This window comes from Pyrus communis, chromosome 15 (genome assembly GCF_041283825.1).
Source record: "Pyrus communis isolate YQ-2024b chromosome 15, ASM4128382v1, whole genome shotgun sequence".
Classification (NCBI taxonomy): domain Eukaryota; kingdom Viridiplantae; phylum Streptophyta; class Magnoliopsida; order Rosales; family Rosaceae; genus Pyrus; species Pyrus communis.
The window spans coordinates 37115661-37136705 of NC_142579.1; the positions used below are offsets into that span (position 1 = coordinate 37115661).

Genomic DNA, 21045 nt, shown 5'->3' on the forward strand with positions numbered 1-21045 from the left:
TTCACATTGAAACTTATCAATCAATGTATTTTCTGAAATTAACTATTGCACATTAATTTGATTCATGATGTCAATTTTTGTTAAAGTTCTGTTGACATGTCCAATAATTTGGTGCCACAAATATTTAAAATTATTTGAATTTCTAAAATTTATAAAATATGAAAGTTTATTACCATAAAATAAACCTACCTAGTAATGTGGGCTGTTTGTATTACTCTTCAATTGTAACTGAGAGGTCTTAAATTCGATTATCGTCAAAAGTGACTTTGAATCACATTATTACTAGCTTATTGTGAGACTAACAACTGATGCCGAAAGAAAGAGATTAGACAGAGTGTTTGAATGGAAGTGATCGCGAGGACTGCAGCAACCACAACAATAAAGTAGAGAGCATGGAGATTGCAAGAGATTGTTGAACCTTCCACTTCTGCGTTATGCATTGATGTCTTTACTACAATCAATAAAGAGATTTATTCGGAACATTACTTCCTCGGATTAATAAGGTTTGTTAACCTCGTCCCTGTCAAGCTTTGAGTTTCAACAATCGCATTTTTGAACAAGCAATTCCATATCCTTGCGAGTGATGCTTAAAGCAACATTTTAATGGAAATGTTCATATCGTGTGGCCAAAAAACTAAAAACATGATACAATTACTCATTCTTTTTCTTCAAACATACAAAGACATAAACATAAGTCCATGAACATTAAATTGGTATGACATAAGTAGCTACGTACGTATTAATTTAGGAAAGTGATTTCCGCACAATTGATTGCATCTGAGGCCAGAAAATATAGAAGTGCAAAGGACAAAAGTGTCTATAGAAATCACTTCCCTTTATTTACAACACACATTTTCAATGAAAGCCATTACAAGTAGACATTGCTTCGCTATCAAATATAAAATCACACTCTTCAATACTTTATTTTGTTGGAACGTCTTATTACACTCACTTGAAGGAAACCTGAGATTGAAATGAAAACTCTGTACCCTCTCAAAGACTAGGCTAGACTTCTAAGTATTCGACGAGGGAGAGACTTGCGGATCCTCCGGAGAAGGAGAGACTGGCGGTCGTTGATGCTTAAAGGACAGATTTAATAGAGCACACTGTCTGTAAGAAAGTGAGTAAGAGGATAATAAAAGCACTAACAGATGAAATGGTGGACCAACGCTTGTTAAAATACTCTTGTTTCAAAATTACCATATATTCGTGCCAGGGCTGTTTGCGGTATTTTATCAGTTTTTTACAAAGAGGGGCATAATACCAGTCGTCAACTATCATCCCGGTGCCAAGGTCATGAAGCAAAGTAGATATCTTCTGGGTATCTCCTAGCCAATTTTCAATAATTCCCTTTTTAACAAGCAATTGCACATCCTTTGGAGTTTTCACGAGACGCTTCATAAGGAAAACATAATTAGCTAGGTAACCCTCCTCTCTGTGATGGCATTGTTCAAAGGCAAGGAGATTTCTGAGTTTCAGATCTGTGGCATCGTCCACTTTAAACTTCGGAATTTTGAGGATCCCACCCGAGAATTGTATGTCCAATAAGCTGCTGCCTGTTTCTACCTCAAACTTGACTCCAGCATGGTGTATCTCTGTCACGTTGGGTGTGGCTGTGATGTTGGTTTCGTCTGTGGTTTTGGGTTTGTCTCTGGTTTTGGGTGTGTCTGTGGTTTCGGTTATGGCTGTGATGTGGGATATGTCCGTGGTTTTGAGTGTGTCTGTGGTTTCGGGTGTGGCTGTGGTTTTAGGTTTCTTTTTTAGTTCCAACGGTAGGTACAGACTTCTTATCAGATCAACAAAATGTTTTACTTCTACTCCAGAAGAACTTATCTTGTCAACTTTCTCTTTTTTTCCCTCGCTATCGATTTTGTTTTGCAAAATTTTGCAGGAAATTTCAAGTAACGAATGCAGCTGAAATGGAGGAGGAATAAGTTTGAGAAGATCTTGAAGAATGAAGAATGGCAGCTGATTTTCAAGCAACATCAAATCTCGAATCACATCCGATATCATCGTAGGCTTGCTGAATATGTAATCATCTTCCTCTCGATAATCTGAGTAATAGCACCTCAATAAAAAAATCAATGACGAAGGCGGCATCCACTGAAACAATTCTTTCAAATTCATCCTTGTCAAACACAATGGGTTCTGCATAAAAACCTCGCAACCTTTCCTCTTGCTCCTGTATCTTTTGTATACAACCAGACAATCTTACCCTGGTTTTACATAGAAAATGTTTCAGGTACCTTAATTTGTGCTCTTCCATGGCTTTTAAGGGTTCCTCGCCATGGTGAAGTGGACCTATAGAGACTACTTGAGGTGTATATGCTTTCTCATTTACTTGCCGTAGTCGCTCAGGAACTCTATAGATACACCACCGCTCACGGGACAGGTCAGACAAGTTATCCAACTGGTTTTCTATGTCATGTGCCATGTTGTCGGCTGACATCTTTCTCTGCATTGATTCAAATATTTCGTTAGGCACACAGACTACTAAGATACTTCGACCAAACTTTTGTAAGAAACAATAAACACCCCGCCAAATGCCTTCGGAGTTATTGTGGAATGTTGCTACTATTCATATGAACCTTGATTGCATGTGATGTGGTCCAATATCCTAATGGATGAGAAATTTTTCAGTGTGACCGAAACATCGAGTGCTACACCACGTGTTACTATACAAATGCTAGGATATGTGTGTTAAAAAGTTAATAACTTAAAAAAAAAAAAAAAATTCCACCACTTATATAAAAACACATAGTGTACCACCCGTGTCCTGGTCACAATAAAAAATTTCTCCCAATGGATATGGTGTTGGGTTTCTACCTATATGTCTCGGGTTTGAAACTTCCCTACCTTGAATTATTGTAAGAGTTTCGAATTCTCCTCATTCTCTTAAAATAATAAAATTAATAAAAAAAAGTTTTCATATGAACCCTGACAAGCCATGGACAAGTAGGTAAGGGAATCGAACTTAAAATCTTGTGGGAATGAGTGTTGTGATAATTTTTTAGTGTCAATAACAGTACTTCTTATATAAAAAAAAAAATAAATAGAATTAAAATGAAGTGAGTTCGCATCTGCTTTGTATATAAAAAACAAGCAAGTTTGTACGGTTAATTTGCCTCATGTAGATAACTAAGAAAACTCAATAATATTACTTGCTATCCTCCGGTACATGAAAAATAAATTTTCTTTTAACAATAGCATAATGATAGGCTGGCTATATATAACTATTTTTCTTCAGTATGTTTTTGCAGAAGGTGTTTACTTGGCCAAATTAAATTAATAATTAAATTAATTTCATGACTCATATAGCTAACTGCCCTTATCTTTCCTTAACCATAAACATAAGTGGTTGATGCTAATTCTCGAATTAATATAGTGAATCTGACATAACGTGGATTTGGAAGAGTCTCAATATTGTGCTACCCAGATTTATCTCACTTACTGCGTGATTAATTTAACCTAGCTATACTTTTTTGTTTAAACGTGATTACTTTAACCTTGTAGCTATACTTTTTTGTTTAAACCCTTCCACTAGTGCAACTGGAATGAATTGCTTTCCAACTCCTATACACCAAACTCCCTGTGTATTTTACTAATTACAATTAGCTTAGGATGTAATTTTACTTTGATCATGGAATCTTAAGTTCAACACTACTCTAAATTTGCAAAAATTTATGAACCCCGCTCTTGACACTTATTTTGTTCTTTATTGTAAATAGAGTTGTAAATAAATTTCCACCTGCATGTAAATAGTTTCTATTGTGTATATATCTAGTACTTTCCACATGTTATGTACCATTTAAAAACCTAAAGCATCTACATGTTCTTTAGCGTACAAAGATTTCTTTTTCTCATGACGCTTACTAGGTCTTAACCACATACGGTTTAAAGTGCTTTTAAACCCAACTACATGTACCGTGTAAGAGAGAAGAATCACTTGCACGAATTTCTTCACTTTAAATTTCAGCCTCACTTTCGTTTGGCACCACTGTTTTTCCCAAATTCGTTGGCTCCTCCACGGGGTCCGAAGCCTACAACAAACAATCATACCATAAGTTTGACACCAGTCATGTATATGCCTAAGTGGTTGATTGAAGACAATATCAATGCATGGTTCTACTTAATAGACATAAAACCAAAACATATGTATATACACAGCCAAACTATTCAACTAAAAGATATTAAGAAGAAAGCTGCAACATTCCCTTAACCGGTAAGTATGAAACTGAAGGCTTCAAAACAATGGACATGTGCGCAATTGAGAAGAAACAAGCCAGATGAAAGGAAAAAAAAAAAAAAAAGATTATAAATTGAAAAGTGAGTTGTTATTGGTACTAATAATAAGTTGCCTAACACGGTGTGAAGTGAAATTTATTCTTTTGAGAATGAGTGCGTGTTAATTTTTTAATGTATCAATAATAGTGCATTTCATCGAAAATGAAAAAGAAAATGAAGTGGATTCGCACTTGCTTTGTATACAGGAAAACAAGCGAGTTTGTATGGTCAATTTGCCTCTTGTAGATGACTAAGAAAACTCAATACATATTGCTCCTCTGGTAGTTGAAAATTAAATTTTCGTTTACCTATAGCACAATAATAGGCTGCCTATATATAAGCATTTCTTCTTCAATATGTTTTCGCAGAACATGTTTAATGGGTCACATTAAATTAATGTCATGATTCATGTAGCTAACTGCCCTTATCTTTCTTTAATTATAAACATAAGTGGTTGATACTAATTCTCCAATTGCTGTAGTGACAATCTAACAGAACGTGGATTTGGAAAAGTCTCGATATTGTGCTAGCTTGATTTATCCCACTTACTATGCTCGATTAATTTAGTTTTCTCGTACCTTATAATGCTAATGAGAGGAAAGTTTAACTACTCAAACTATAGATGAAGAAAAATTCTGTCACTTATTGCGCAATAATAACTGTTGGAAGATAGGCTAAGAGTGATAAGATTAAAAGCACACCACAAAGTAGCACACAAATATTCTATTAATTTTTCTTATCAACAATAAGATTTGTCAATTGTAGCATATGAAAATAAGGATCTTTCCCGCAGAAGATTGTTTTATCTAACTACTTAAAATGTCACAAAAATTGGGCTGTTATCCCTACTGACCAGCCACTGAAAAATAATTATTAGACCAACTTACACTTATCTAAAGTCTACGAAATTTTATATGCAGATACTCGACACACAGAGCTACACTCACACAAATTTTTGGGATTTTTGGAGTTGATTTTCTATTTAAATTAAATCAAACAAAAACAGGACAAAAACAGATTTTAAGTAGTTCGCAAATTAAGAAAAACGAGTTAGGGGAATTGCTATCCACCACTAAATAATCATGCAAACATGTTATGTTTCATTCTAATTCCTTTCATTTTTGGATGAAGATGCTCAAGTTGGCTCAATGTTAGAACACATCCTATTACTCTTTCTTATGTAGTATGTTAAGAGAATGGCGTTTTCAACTTAACTTAGTCCTTAACATGCAATCTAGAATGGTGTGTTCATAGATTTAACAAGTAGAAATCATTAAGAATGAAAGGAGTTTGAGTCATCACAAGACATCGTAAGTACTAGCGTTGTCTTACTTATCCTAGAAATTGATTCACATGTTAATCGCAATTAACAAGTACTACTCTAGAACATATGTAGGTCTTCATTCGACAAGGGTAGGAGCACACATATTCATAGCATTAGAATCCTAGATATGCTTACTAAGTATGCATCCGTAGAAAACACATAAAGAATTCATCAATGAGACAAGTAGTGAACCAATTTTCATTCATTCATAAAAGTAATTCAAACGAAATGTCATAACAAACTTGCAATTATATTCGGGGCTTCAAAACAGCCCCTAACTACTAAAAATTAGTTACACATAATTCTCAAATTAAACCAAAAGAAAGACATGAGTTTGAGAAGATAAAACCGAAAGAAGAGAATGCCAAGATTTCCTCCTTTCTTTCCTTCCTTCCTCAACGCAGCAGCCTTGCCTTTTTTCCTTGCTTTCCTTCCTTTTTTTCTATCTTTTTTTCCACCTTTTTTTTCACACTTTTTTTCCACACTTTTTTTCCACACTTTTTTCGCTGCAACTCGCAACCCTTTTCTTCTTTTCTACTGCCACAGTTTTTTCTCCATAACTCACCCCACTAATAGCCATTTAGCGATGACACTTAACCTGCAGCCCTTTTCTTCTTTTCTACTGCCACAATTTTTTCTCCATAACTCACCCCACTAACAGCCATGTAGTGATGACAATAAGTGAGAGGAAATACTAAAACAATTGTAACTCTTTGGGCAGCCTTTATGCCCATTACTCCCACTTAATTTTCCATTTCCTCTGATATTTGAATAGGTGTCAGCTGGCTTGTTCTTGGCTGCATCAGTTTTGGCTGCTAGTTTTATTGGATTTATTGCTTTAAATGCTTTCTTGTCAGTTACAAACTGCTCAGCCTCTTAGGAACATTTCAGTGTTAAAACGGCCATAACTTCTTCTAGAAAATGATATTAACAATCCGTGAAATGCTCCAGAAAATAGACATCCGTAGCTTTTCAAGCATTAAGGCTCATTCTCTAATTCATTCTGAGCTATCCACAACTTGCTTCCAAAGTCAGATGACCTGCACAGGCAGTTTTGACAAATTTGTTACTTAAAATTCCACTTGTGCTATTTTTCCTTTTTTTACTTGATAAATCCTACAAAACACAAAACAAAGTAAATAACTCAAAAATATAAGGAACTAACTAAGAAAAGACAACTGAATTTGATGTAAAATTTATATAAATATGAGCTTATCAAAGAGCTAGTTTGAGATTGCTGTAGTTTTTTTTAAAACTGCTTTTGCTGTGCTATGAGAATAAACAACTGTGAAAAAAAAAAACAAGTAAGTGTTTGGTAAACTATTGTGCTAAAAATGTTTTTAGCAAAAAAGAGACTAGTGTAGGATTGTCAATATGAAAGTTTCATTAATTGAAACTATTCACCTGCTCTTATAAAAAAAAAAGAAGTGTTTATTTAGAAGTATGGGTATAACTGCTTCTACTTCTTTCTATTTTACACCCATGGTTTTGAAATAAAAAAAAAACATTTTTTTATTTTCAAACACAATTTTAGCAAATTATTAAAAAAAACTGCTTTTAGAAAAATTTAAGCAATTCCAAACCAGTTCTAACTGGCGTCTGGGGATGAGAGCAATGAGACAAAATCCAGTTTGGTGGATTTTCCGTAGACAAACGAGCAACCTCAATTTGGCTTGCAAGGACAACTATATAAGCAAGGGTACTTTAGGCATTTCATATCCTTTGGTTGTCATTCAATCATTTATATATTTCTTTCTATTAATGAAAGGGTCGTATTATCTAGACTTGGCATTCCTCTCGTGTTCCTCGTGCTCGTGTCATTTTTTGACATACTCGATATTTTAATGGGTCGTGTTGTGTAACAACCTGTTAAAATGAAGGGATAATAAGACCTGACTTGAACTCGACTATTAATATTAACGGGTAATATGACCAAAACCGTTACCCGTTAAAAAGAATAAATTTTTACTTCAATAAATAATCAAATTAAAACGTAATACTAAATTAGTATCTACACAACACATTATCACATAAATATCACTTCAAAACATAAAAACACATTTATCTTTCAAGTATTACATACCAAAAAATAAGAGCCTAATGAAAAAAATTAGTATATTATTCCAATATATCAAACGTCCAACGAAATGCAAAATGAAGAGCCCTTTTTTTTTTTTCAAGATTGTGGAGCCTAGTAAAAATTCATAATAATTAATGGCTAAGTGTGAAAAATTAAAAAAAAAATAAATAATATACAATCGCTCGTAATAACAAGTTTTACAATTTTCATAAAGGGGTCAACTCTGAAATTCGGTACCATAATTCACAAATCCTAGATTTATATTTAATCGTCGATCATTGTTTACGCTCTATTCTTCTCATGTGATTTTGTTTTTCAGATTATCTTTTTTTGAAAACATGACCTTTTAGCAGATGTAGAAAAATGAATGGTTCAGAACGTTGATATCATGTTCAGATTTTTTACGGTTAGTGAAAACATTCCTCAGAGTTTATAAAATCTCAAGAAAAATCTAATATCTACTCATTATCTCAGTTAATTGTAAACATTAGAACGTGATATTAACGATCTGAACCGTTTATATTTTTACATCCGCTAAAAGGTCATGTTTTCAAAAAGGAAAATCTAAAAAACTAAATCCAGTGAGAAAAATAGAAAACAATGATCGGCAGCTAAATATAAATCTAGGGTTTGGGATTATGGTGCTGAATTTCGGAGTTGACCCTTTCACAAAAATTGTAAAGCTTGTCATTATGAGCGATTGTATATTATTTATTTTATTTTTTTTTTACAATTTTTCACACTTCTACGTTAATTATTAAGAATTTTTCTTAATTTTGTACTCAAATAAAAAAAATTATTCATGAGAGTTTAGGGGGTTCTAAAAATCCAAACGATGTAACTATCGTCTAAACATAGAGAATGCAATCACCAATGTATGTATATTCTTTTCACATTTTTTGCATACTTTGAGCTCCCCCTAAAAACACTATTCACGAGGGTTTGTAGGGTCTTAAAAATACAAACGACAATATACCCAACATCCAAGCATAGAAACTGAGATCACAAGCGTTTGCATACTTTTTTTCACATTGTTCACACTTGTAAATTAATTATTATGAACTTTTTAATGTGCGGGTATTTTTAAACTGTTTTGGTATTTTTAATGTGCTTTGGAATGTTACTATGGCAATAATTGTCCCTTCATTTGGCAATAATGGTCTTTATACGTGGAGATAGACGAACTTTCATTTGATAGACATTTATAATTGGGGGCCATGAGGCCAATAATTGTAGAACAGAGGTATAGTGCACCAGTAGCAAGTCATTGGATATTTAATTTGTGGGTTCAGAGGAATTTTATTATGCCAAGCCCATAGTGAGGTTTAACTCACTCCCCTACATTTTTAGTGTAGATAATATTGTTTGTTAAAAAAATTAATTAATTTTTCATCCTGTTTGAGTATATTTTTATTTTTCGATATATATTTAATTTAGACTTTCTTATCTCAAACATGAATCAAGATGAATCCTTCTTAACCATTGGCTGATGACAATAATCAATAATAGTGTGACATCACCTAGGTTAATTTCATCTGGCAATAGTGGTCCCTTCCCCTGGAGATAGACGAACTTTCATTTGACGGACATATATAATTGAGGGACATGAGGCTAATAATTGTAGAACATAGGTATACTGCACTAGTCGTGATTCATGTAGCTAACTGCCCTTCTCTTTCCTTAACTACAAACATAAGTGGTTGATACTAAATCTCTAATTAATGTATTGACAATCTGACAGAACGTGGATTTGGAAAAGTCTCGATATTGTGCTAGCTTGATTTATCTCACTTACTATGCTCGATTAATTTAGTTTTCTCGCACCTTATAATGTTAATGAGAGAAAAGTCTAAACTACTAAAACTGTAGATGAAGAAAAAATTCTCACTTATTGCAATAATAAGTGCTGGAAGATGGGCTAAGAGCTAGTTTGAGATTGTTGTAGTTTTTTTTTAAACTGCCTTTGTTGTGCTATGAGAATAAACAACTATGAAAAAAAGTAGGTAAGTGCTTGGTAAACTATAGTGCTATAAATGTATTTAGCCAAAAAAAAAAAGACGAGGGTAGGATTGTCAATATGAAAGTTTCATTAATTAAAACTAGGGAACTTTAACGAAAAGCTCCCAGTATTGTTCACTTTAACGGAAAAACCACATTTTTACACTAAAAAGTCAATCTTGGTACTATTCACTTTACCCTTTATTTTGTCTTTGTCGTTAAAATTCAAAATTTTTAAGCATTTTTCATTAGTTTTTCTTAAAACTATTCACCTGTTCTTACAAAAAAAAAAAGTGTTTATTTAGAAGTATGGGTAGAACCGCTTCTACTTTTTGCTATTTTACACCCATGATTTTGAAAGAAAACAAAATTTTGTTTTATTTTTCATTTACCAAACACAATTTTAGCCAACTATTAAAAAAACCTGCTTTTAGAAAAATTTAAGCAATTCCAAACCAGCTCTAATTGGCATATGGGGATGAGAGCTATGAGAGATAATCGAGTTTGAAGGATTTGCCCTAGATAAACGAGCAACCTCCATTTGGCTTGCAAAGACAACTTTATAGGCAAGGGTACTTTAGGCATTTCCTATCCTTTGCTTATGATTCAATCTTTTATATATTTCTTTCTATTAATGAAAGGTGTGGTATTATCTAGACTTGGCGTTCCTCTCGTGTTCTTCGTGTTCGTGACGTTTTTGTGACATACTCGATATCTTAATGGGTCGTGTCGTATAACAACCCATTAAAATGAAGGGATAATAAGACTTGACTCAAACTTGACTGCTAATATTAACGAGTAATAGGACCTAACACGTTACCTGTTAAAAAGAATAGATTTTATTTCAATTAATAATCAAATGAAAATGTAATACTAAATTAGTATATACATATATTATCACATAAATATCACTTCAAAACATAAAAATACATTTGTCTTTCAAGTATTACAAACCTTAAAATAAGAGCCTAATGAAAAAACATTAGTACATTATTCTAATATATCAATCGTCCAACGATATGCAAAATGAAAAGCCTTTTTTTTCAAAATTGTGGAGCCTAATAAAAATTCATAATAATTAATGGCTAAGTGTGAAAAATGTAAAAATAAAAAATAAAAAATAAAAAATAATATACAATCCCTTGTAATAACAAGTTTTACAATTTTCATGAAGGGGTCAACTCTGAAATTCGGCACCATAATCCACAAATCCTAGATTTATATTTAACTGTCAATCATTGTTTACACTCTAGTCTTCTCACTGGATTTTTTTTTTCAGATTATCTTTTTTCGAAAACATGACCTTTTAGCAGATGTAGAAAAATGAATGGTTTTGAACGTTGAATCACGTTCAGATTTTTACGGCTAGTGAAAATATTGCTCAGAGTTTATAAAATCTCAAGAAACATATAATATCGACTCATTATTTCAGTTAATCATAAACATCGGAACGTGATATCAACGATCTGAACCATTCATTTTTTTTCATCCGATAAAAGATCATGTTTAAAAAAAAAAATCCAGTGAGAAAAATAGAGCGTAAACGATGTTCGGTGGCTAAATATAAATCTAGGGTTTGCGATTATGGTGCCGAATTTCAGAGTTAACCCCTTCACAAATATTGATAAGCTTGTCATTATGAGTGATTGTATTACTATTTTTTTTTTTTTTTTACATTTTTCACACTTCTACATTAATTATTATGAATTTTTCTTAATTTTGTACTCAAACAAAAAAAATTAGTCACCAGCATTTGTTCCTATTATACTAAAAAAAAAAATGAGGGTTTTAAAAATCCAAACGACGATGTTCCTATTGTCTAAACATAGAGAATGCAATCACCAACATTTGTATATTCTTTTCACATTTTTCGCATACTTTGAACTGCCCTAAAAAAACACTATTCTCGAGTGTTTGTAGGGTCTTAAAAATTCAAACGACGATATACCCAACATCCATGCATAGAGACTGAGATCATGAGCATTTGCATACTTTTTTTTTTTTTTTCACATTGTTCACATTGTAAATTAATTATTATGAAATTTTTAATGTGTTGGTATTTTAAAACTGTTTTGGTATTTTTAATGTGCTTTGGAATGTTACTATGGTAATAATTGTCCCTTCATCTAATAATAATGATTCTTACACGTGGAGATAGACAAATTTTCATTTGACAAACATTTATAATTGAGGGCCAGGAGGCCAATAACTGCAGAACAGAGGTATACTGCACCAGTAGCAAGTCGTTGGATATTTAATTTGTGGATTAAGAGGAATTTTATTATGTCAAGCCTATTGTGAGGTTTAGCTTACACTCCTAGTTCATTAGTGTAGATAATACTGTATGTTAAAAAATTAATTAATTTTCATCACGTTTGAGAATATTTTTATTTTCGATATATATTTACTTTAGACTTTCTTATCTCAAACATGAATCAAGAAGAATCCTTCTTAACCATTGGCTGGTGACAACAATCAATAACAGTGTGACATCACCTAGGTTAATTTCATCTGGCAATAGTGGTCCCTTCACGTGGAGATAGACGAATTTTCATTTGACGGACATATATAATGGGAGGACATGAGGTCAATAATTGTAGAACATAGGTATACTGCGCTAGTTGTGATTCATGTAGCTAACTGTCCTTGTTTCCTTAAATATAAACATAAGTGGTTGATACTAATTCTCCAATTAATGTAGTGACAATCTGACAGAACGTGGATTTGGAAAAGTCTTGATATTGTGCTAGCTTGATTTATCTCACTTACAATGCTCGATTAATTTAGTTTTCTCGTACCTTATAATGTTAATGAGAGAAAAGATTAAATTGCTCAAACTATAGATAAAGAAAAAATTCTTTCACTTATTACACAATAATAAGTGCTGGAAGATGGGCTAAGAGCTAGTTTGAGATTTTGTAGTTTTTTTAAAATTGCTTTTGATGTGCTATGAGAATAAACAACAGTGAAAAAGAAAAGCAGGCAAGTGTTTGGTAAACTATAATGCTAAAAATGTTTTTAGCCAAAAAAGAGATGAGGGTAGGATTGTCAATATGAAAGTATCATTAATTGAAACAATTCACATGCTCCTATATAAAAAAAAAGTGTTTATTTAGAAGTATGGGTAGAACTGCTTCTAATTTTTGATATTTTACAACCTTGATTTTGAAAAAAAAAAAAAAAAATTTCATTTACAAAGCACAATTTTAGCCGACTATTAAAAAAACCTGCCTTTAGAAAAATTTAAGCAATTCCAAAACCAGCTCTAACTGATGTATGGGGATGAGAGCAATGAGAGAAAATCCAGTGTGAAGGATTTGCCCTAGACAAACGAGCAATCAAAATTTGGCTTGCAAAGACAACTATATAGGCAAGGGTACTTTAGGCATTTCCTATCCTCTACTTATCATTCAATCTTTTATATATTTCTTTATATTAATGAAAGGGTGGCATTATCTAGACTTGGCATTCCTCTCGTGTTCCTCGTGTTTGTGTTGTTTTCAAGACATACTCGATATCTTAATGGGTCGTGTCGTGTAACAACCCATTAAAATGAAGGGATAATAAGACCTCACTCGAACTCGACTGTTAATATTAACGTGTAATATGACCTAACCCGTTACCCGTTAAAAAGAATAGATTTTACTTTAATAAATAATCAAATTAAAACGTAATACTAAATTAGTATCTCCACAACACATTATCACATAAATATCACTTCAAAACATAAACAAATTAGTGTAGATAATATTGTATGTTAAAAAAATTAATTAGGTTTTCATCATGTTTGAGAATATTTTTATTTTTCGATATATATTTAATTTAGACTTTCTTATCTCAAACATGAATCAAGATGAATCCTTCTTATCTCAAACACGAATTTTCATTTGATGGACATATATAATGGGGGGACATGAGGCCAATAATTGTAGAACATAGGTATACTGCACTAGTCGTGAATCATGTAGCTAACTATCCTTGTCTTTCCTTAAATATAAACATAAGTGATTGATACTAATTCTCCAATTAATGTAGTGACAATCTGACAGAACGTGGATTTGGAAAAGTCTCGATATTGTGCTAGCTTGATTTATCTCACTTACTATGCTCGATTAATTTAGTTTTCTCGTACCTTATAATGTTATTGAGAGAAAAGTTTAAACTACTCAAACTATAGATGAAAATTCTTTCACTTATTGCACAATAATAAGTGCTGGAAGATGGGCTAATAGCTAATTTGAGATTGTTGTAGTTTTTTTAAAACTGCTTTTAATGTGCTATGAGAATAAACAACTGTGAAGAAAAAGTAGGTAGTGTATAGTAAACTATAGTTCTAAAAATGTTTTTAGCCAAAAAAGAGACAAGGTTGGATTGTCAATATGAAAGTTTTATTAATTGAATCCACATGCTCCTATAATAAAAAAAAAGCATTTATTTAGAAGTATGGGTATAACTGCTTCTATTTTTTGATATTTTATAACCATGATTTTGAAAGGAAAAAAAAAAATTTCATTTACCAAACACAATTTTAGCCAACTATTAAAAAAGAAAAAAAAAAAAAGAAAAAAAGAAAAACAGCTTGCAGAAAAATTTAAGCAATTCCAAAACCAGCTCTAACTGACGTTTGGGGATGAGAGCAATGAGAGAAAATCCAGTTTGAAGGATTTGCCCTAGACAAACAAGCAACCAAAATTTGGCTTGCAAAGACAACTATATAAGCAAGGGTACTTTAGGCATTTCATATCCTCTGCTTATCATTCAATCTTTTATATATTTCATTCTATTAATGAAAGGGTGGTATTATCTAGACTTGCTGTTCCTCTAGTGTTCCTTGTGTTCATGTCATTTTCGTAACATACTCGATATCTTAATGGGTCGTGTCATGTAACAACTCATTAAAATGAAGGGATAATAAGACCTAACTCGAACTCGACTGTTAATATTACCGGTTAATATGACCTAACCCGTTAAAAAGAATAGATTTTACTTCAATAAATAATCAAATGAAAACGTAATAGTAAATTAGTATCTACACAGCACATTATCACATAAATATCACTTCAAAACATAAAAACACAATTGTCTTTCAAGTATTACATATGAAAAAACATTAGTACATTATTCCAATATATCAAACGTCCAACGATATGCAAAGCAAAGAGCCTTTTTTCACACCCTGACCGAAGTGGAGGCATGCTGGCCGTCACGTGAGGGTGACGTAGCTAAGTGCGCAACAGAAGTGAATATGATAATAAGAAATGTGAATAAATTAAAACCAACTAAAACTTATCTATACTAGAGATAATACGAAGTGTGGAAGTGACCAAGCATAAGTTACACACATATCAGAGCATAGGTAAAACGGAAGTGCAATCGAACTATCTAAGTACTAATTATACAAACAGGGAGAAGATCCCTACTCTTATTTATGGAAACGTCAGAACCACCATGTAGTCCTTGTGAGCCACCAAAGATGAACATCTACCTAGAACCTAAAGGGGCGCAAAACAGAAGGGTGAGTGGGCAAAAACAAAAGGTTTGAAAACACATTTATCTTTATGAACATAATAACCCCTCTCCATAAAACCCGTATAGTTTCCAGAAAATACTACTACGTAGGTATGAAAACCAATGCATAAGAGCAGTGAAAACTGAAGTATGCCACGTCATAATATCTCAGCAGTAATAAATGTAAGCTAGGTGTGAAACCAATATAAAATAGTATTCCAGTCGGAGTCACCTAACGTTACCTGTACGATTGGACCCGTAGCTTATCAATATATGTCTGCACACGAGTCGGAGTCACCTAATGTGACCTGTACAACATGGTGGGTGTAAATAAGTATGCTCAAGTGCTACAATCACGTGAAAGCTGTGTGATAAATGACAGGTCACCTACGAGTCGGAACCACCTATTGTGGTCTGTACGACAGGCTAGCACCAAAACTTGGATCCAAGGTAAGCGTGCGGTGCAGGAGGTGAACAATCTCATGAAAACTGTGCCCTAACTTCGGGCGGGAGCACTAACACCAGAGTGCAGCACAACAAGCTCTAAATGTATAAATGCCTAGCAATATGTAATGCAACAAAGCCATTCACATGCTATCCCACCTGAAGCTTACATGAGCCTCCGCAACATCAAATAGTATAATTCACCATTCATAACAATAATAAGCGATATAGACATGGCATACAAGGCATAAATTCATTTAAAAACATTTTCTGGAAATCATAAAGCATATATATATATAAACAAATGCCCACTCACTGATAAGTAGCAGGATCGTAGCCCCCTAACCTCGCTTGTCCACACTCGTGCTCGGAGTACGTCTCTCCTATATGTGAAATAACTATTTTTATGTTAATTTGATAATACATAAACAAAACCTAGGATTAATACGTTGCTCAAATAGGGTGTTTGAATATACTCACGTGATCTACTCGACAACACAAACACCCTCATATTTTAAGAAAATTTTTTGGATGCTAGACTCGCCCTCAAGCGCAGGCACGTGCCTAGCATACAGGACGGAAACCCGTTAATATTCCGTTAAATGTAATTGACGGTACCTGACGCCATTAGAATGTTCTGTTAAAGTTAACAGAATATTCCTTTTCTTCTTTGGTCACTCTGTTGGACTTCGTCGTCCACCACCGATTTTTGGAAAATTTTCAAAGCTTAATAACTACTTCATTTCTCAACCAAAATCCATGAAATTTATATGGATTTGAAGGTCTTGAAGAGTACAACACATTCGTACCTATTAGAAGTCCTAAAACTAACGAAAAATGGTTGGAAAAACTCTCAAAAGTTTCGGCCAACTCTGCAACTCTTCGAACTCGCCTATTCCGACGTCCACTCCACTCCAAATCTACTCCAAAGTGTTAAGGAAGTGAGTGAATATATTTCCAAGTCCTAAAACCTCAAGTGCTATGATCACGTGAAGGCTGGGTGTAAATAAATACGCTCAAGTGCTATGATCACGTAAAGGCTGGGTGTAAATAAATACGCTCAAGTGCTATGATCGCGTGAAGGCTGTGTGAAGTATCGCAAGTCACCTACGAGTCGGAACCACCTAATGTGGTCTGTACGACAGGCTCGCACCTACCTTGGAACCAATGTGAGCGTGTGGTGCGGGAGGTGAACGATCACGTGAAGGCTAGGTCCTGGCCACGAGCGGAGCACTATCACCGAGGTGCAGGATAATGAGCATTAAATACATCTCAACACAATCTTACTCACTACCATCACTATCATCAACATGTATTCATATGAAGTTTACCAGGGCGTCCGCAGCGTCATTTGACACTTCAAAGTATTCACAATAATTAGATTCAGGTAATATATATAAGAATATGCCATGATGCAAATCTAAGAATCAGACATTTCATAGTATTTCCAAAATATATAATACGGTGTAAAACATACAATCAATAATGCTCTACTCCTAAATATTTACTTTCAGGAATAATTATCGGTGATAAACCCAACTAAACACTAGTTAAACTAACTATCAAAACTGACAATTTCTTACTTCAATTCTCTATTCCTCACACATTTATTTATGAACACATTTAACCACCAATTCATAAACCTAAAACTCGCATTTCCACCAATTTTCTTCACATTGCTCCATTTCCCAAACAAGGTTTTTGTCTTAATTATTGTATCTCACTTATTATATGGTTGCATCTAACGTCTCGTTAAACTGCCTACGTACCCTAAACAGGGATCAAGTTATTCGTAGTTCACATTAATTACTTCAAAGCATTCACAGTAATCATAAGCAATAATCGATTTATAAACGTTTGTGGAATTATCAATTATATATATATATATATGTACACACGATAGAAAGGAAAAGACCCACTCACCTGGCGTCCACGTTATGATTCTTTAGCACACACATCGAGGCATCCGAATGATCGGTGCCTAGAACAATTATCGAATCACCTCTCAAAACTTTTATCCATAGAATACGTAATTCACATAAAGCATATCCTCAAGGACATTCTAAAATAGTTTGAGGCCCATTGACCGCAAGTCAATCGTTGATTGAAGATCGATGATAGGGTCTACAACCTTATATAACTTGGTCCAGAAGATCCGCATATAAGATTCCAATTCGTAACTTCCAAAGATCCACATTATGCTTCTAGAATAACATACTAAAATTTCATTGCGATCCAACGGTCGGATCTTCGCCAATTGCCCAAAATCAAGTGGCGGTTAACATTTATTTTACGAACTTACAAATTCAATTCGGGAAGATTTGTATGTCAGATTCCCAATCTGTAGCCTCCGACATTCTTCAAATATTACGTACTACAATGTAATGAATTTTGGTGACGATCCAACGGTTAGATCATCAATTCACATAAATACCTATTAACGTTAACGTATCATAGAGAATTTAGGTTCCAACAATCAACCTACGTCATTCAAATATCAAAATTGAATTCAAATTTCACAGAAATGAAGATCTCAGTGAGTAGAAAAAACTTTATACCTGTGGCTAAGGCTAATTTGGCTTGGAAAGGCTCCAATTTCACGAAAACCCACCAGAACCCTAGTTTTTGGGTACATTCAATTCGACTCCATGGATGCTCCGACGCCCCTACCATCACTTGGGCTTTGTTCCTGAGGTTTAGGGGAGCCTATTGTTAGTGATAATTGGCTGTGTTAGCTTCACGTTTTGTGAATTACCGTCGAACACCCACGCGCACCTCTGGTGCATTTTTCCCAAATCTAATGCCAAATTATATGAATTTAGGGGTAGAAATGGTAAGGAGGAAGCTAGGGAGGTGTTTCCAGGTGATGGTTTGGCTTAGTTCACTGGAATTTGGCCGAGAAACCATTGGTTTCTATGGTTCCCGCCGGCCGGGTCACACGGGTCAAGGATGACCCGTTTGGATTCCCTCATTTTCTTCTTCTCTCCTTTCCCTCCTGGTTTTTCTCTCCCATTCGTCACTATCCCTCTCACTCATTTTTTATTGGGCAGTGCCCATCTCCTTCCTCTCCCTCTCTTTCGCTGCCATCAGGCAGCCATCCCCCCATTTTCTTTCTTCTTTTTCTTTTTATTAATCTCCCACAACCCTTTTCATTAAAAAATAATAATAATAAGAAATGAATAAGATAATAAATAACAATTCTTACCAACGCACTTTTGGAATATGGTAAGGTAATAGTTCATACACGTTATGAACTAATGATCAACGAAAATCAATACCCTCGTCTCTAGGGTATTCTCGTAAATTTCACATTTTAAATTTTATAAAATAATAAAATTTGGGATGGGTTGTTACAATCTACCCACCTTAAAAAATTTCGTCCCCGAAATTTAAAATCATTACAATTCAGCACTGGAAGATAGGAGAATAATATATATAAGTAAAGTAAAAATCAATTTAGAACATTTGTGCTAAAGAGAAAATGACATTCTGCCGCGGTCGAAATGTAATTATTCCTTTTTCCTGCCCTCAAACTCATACTATCTTCCTTCTTTGATAATATAGTGGTATAATGTGTCATCCCGACTCGGATAAATTAGTGAGCTGCACTTCCAGAATACTATTAACATTTCGCCAACCAAGGAAGAGAAATTCACATTTTACAACCTTAACGGTCAACAGAATTAATCCTAACTAATCACATAGCCAAGAGAAAATATGCTCATCATCAGTTTTGTTTGTAATATCAATTTCCAACAACGACCACCTATGACCCATGGCAACCAAAACAACACATTTATAATTATACCCTTCCTCCATAATTTTTTTTTTCCATAATTCATAAAACTTCACGTCTCACACAACTGAAAATTTGTTCATATTAAACAACTCAAAATTTCATTTCCTAATTTTACTCATAACTACCAATAACATAACCACCAATAATAAATGCAGTAGGGTGGACACGTACCCAAGGTTAACTAGGAGACCTTCCAATACCAAAAAGAAAATGTTGTCCTTTTGAACCAACGGAAAGCAAATTAACTTATCACATCAATCGACAATCATCATACATCACCAAAATCACCACAGATAAGTGTCATCTAGCTTTCAAAATCAGATGATGATTGTAAACTTTAGGACATAAATTAGATGGTTCGTTTTGAACGGTTCTAATCGTTGGAAAATAAAAATAATATTCCGTCATGTTGCTTTAGCCGTGTTGAAACATCCAAATAGCACGTCAGACTGAATTTCGATATGATCAGAGTCAACAAAAAGTGTAAAATAGGGGTAAGATGAGACAACACTTCAGTTGTCAAAAACTTTATTCATAAACAACATCCCAAACCAAAATAATTTTCCTTGATCGACAATTGAGGAAAAACATTATAGCCAAAAGATAGCTTAACAAATTGTCGATAAACTTGACAAAACCAAGGATATCTCAATTCCACAATACTTGGAGAGATTTTCCATTTTCTTTTGTTACAACCTTTTTGGAAGAGAACATAATATCATCTGTGGAGATCACATCTCCCAAGAAGAGTACCAATTTAAACAAAACTAGTGTTTGAGGTTTCCCAGATAAAGTGTTTAGTCCTTGGTTGGGTAAATTCCTAATTGGTAAACTTTGTAACTAAGTTTCTCAAGGATGTCAAAAACATTCAATGTAAAGCAAGGAAAACTTGGTGTAATGCTAGGAAGTGGGTTGATGATGTACTTCATTTCACAATTTAGTGATAAGGTAAAAACAACCATAAGTTTACTGTCTTAATACAAAGCTTGTTCCTAAGCTTCCACGATCCTAGTTTATTAGGCTCAAGCGAAGTAGTTCACTGATCCTACGAGGAGTTAATTACTGTTTTTTTTTTCCTACTACTCCCAGGATATGACAACTCACTTTCGCAAGCCTATTCTCACTCATATAATAAGTATAACAACGAAAACAAAATCTGGGAATTATCGTTGGTTGAAAAATTCCAAGGCGGGAAAAGACCTTGCTAAAGATCTACTTTGAAAAGGACTCTATCAGTAGTCGATCTTTCCCCTGAAGATCCAATTTAAACACTAGTGCGTTTAACGATATTAGTGATAACAGGGACCAAAAGTATTTGTCCCTCAAATGATCTTCCTTCAAATATTACCATATTAGCATCACATTGTCACATGAAACATTTCTAGAGTCTTAACAAAAGTAGACTTCACAAGAATTCCATTAGGTGATATTCTAACAATATTACCAAGGAATCAAAATTAGTTGGCATTTCCAATCTCAAAAGGATTAATTCTAACAACGGAAGAATAATAAAGGAATTAATTGGTAAAGTTTCTGGTGATTCACAGTTATCAATACATTAACTTAGGCCATCATCTTGCCTCAAATCTACACATTTCTTCCACACGG

The 21045-nt window shown here is 33.8% G+C and overlaps 1 protein-coding gene across 1 annotated transcript; it reads right to left on the reverse strand.

Moving 5' to 3' along the window:
• Nucleotides 1-820: 820 nt before the first annotated feature.
• On the reverse strand, nt 821-4594 carry LOC137730602 (UPF0481 protein At3g47200-like). The gene is made up of 3 exons (XM_088685362.1): nt 4476-4594; nt 3926-4040; nt 821-2455 (listed from the first exon to the last, which is right to left on the reverse strand). The coding sequence occupies exon 3, from the start codon at nt 2152-2154 to the stop codon at nt 1081-1083; it is 1074 nt and encodes a 357-aa protein (XP_088541488.1). The 5' UTR covers nt 2155-2455; nt 3926-4040; nt 4476-4594; the 3' UTR covers nt 821-1080.
• Between the last annotated feature and the right edge of the window lie 16451 nt (nt 4595-21045).

Excerpts from the sequence above, each read along its gene's own strand:
- LOC137730602 (XM_088685362.1), bottom strand. The coding sequence starts at position 2,154 with ATGCAGAACCCATTGTGTTTGACAAGGATGAATTTGAAAGAATTGTTT.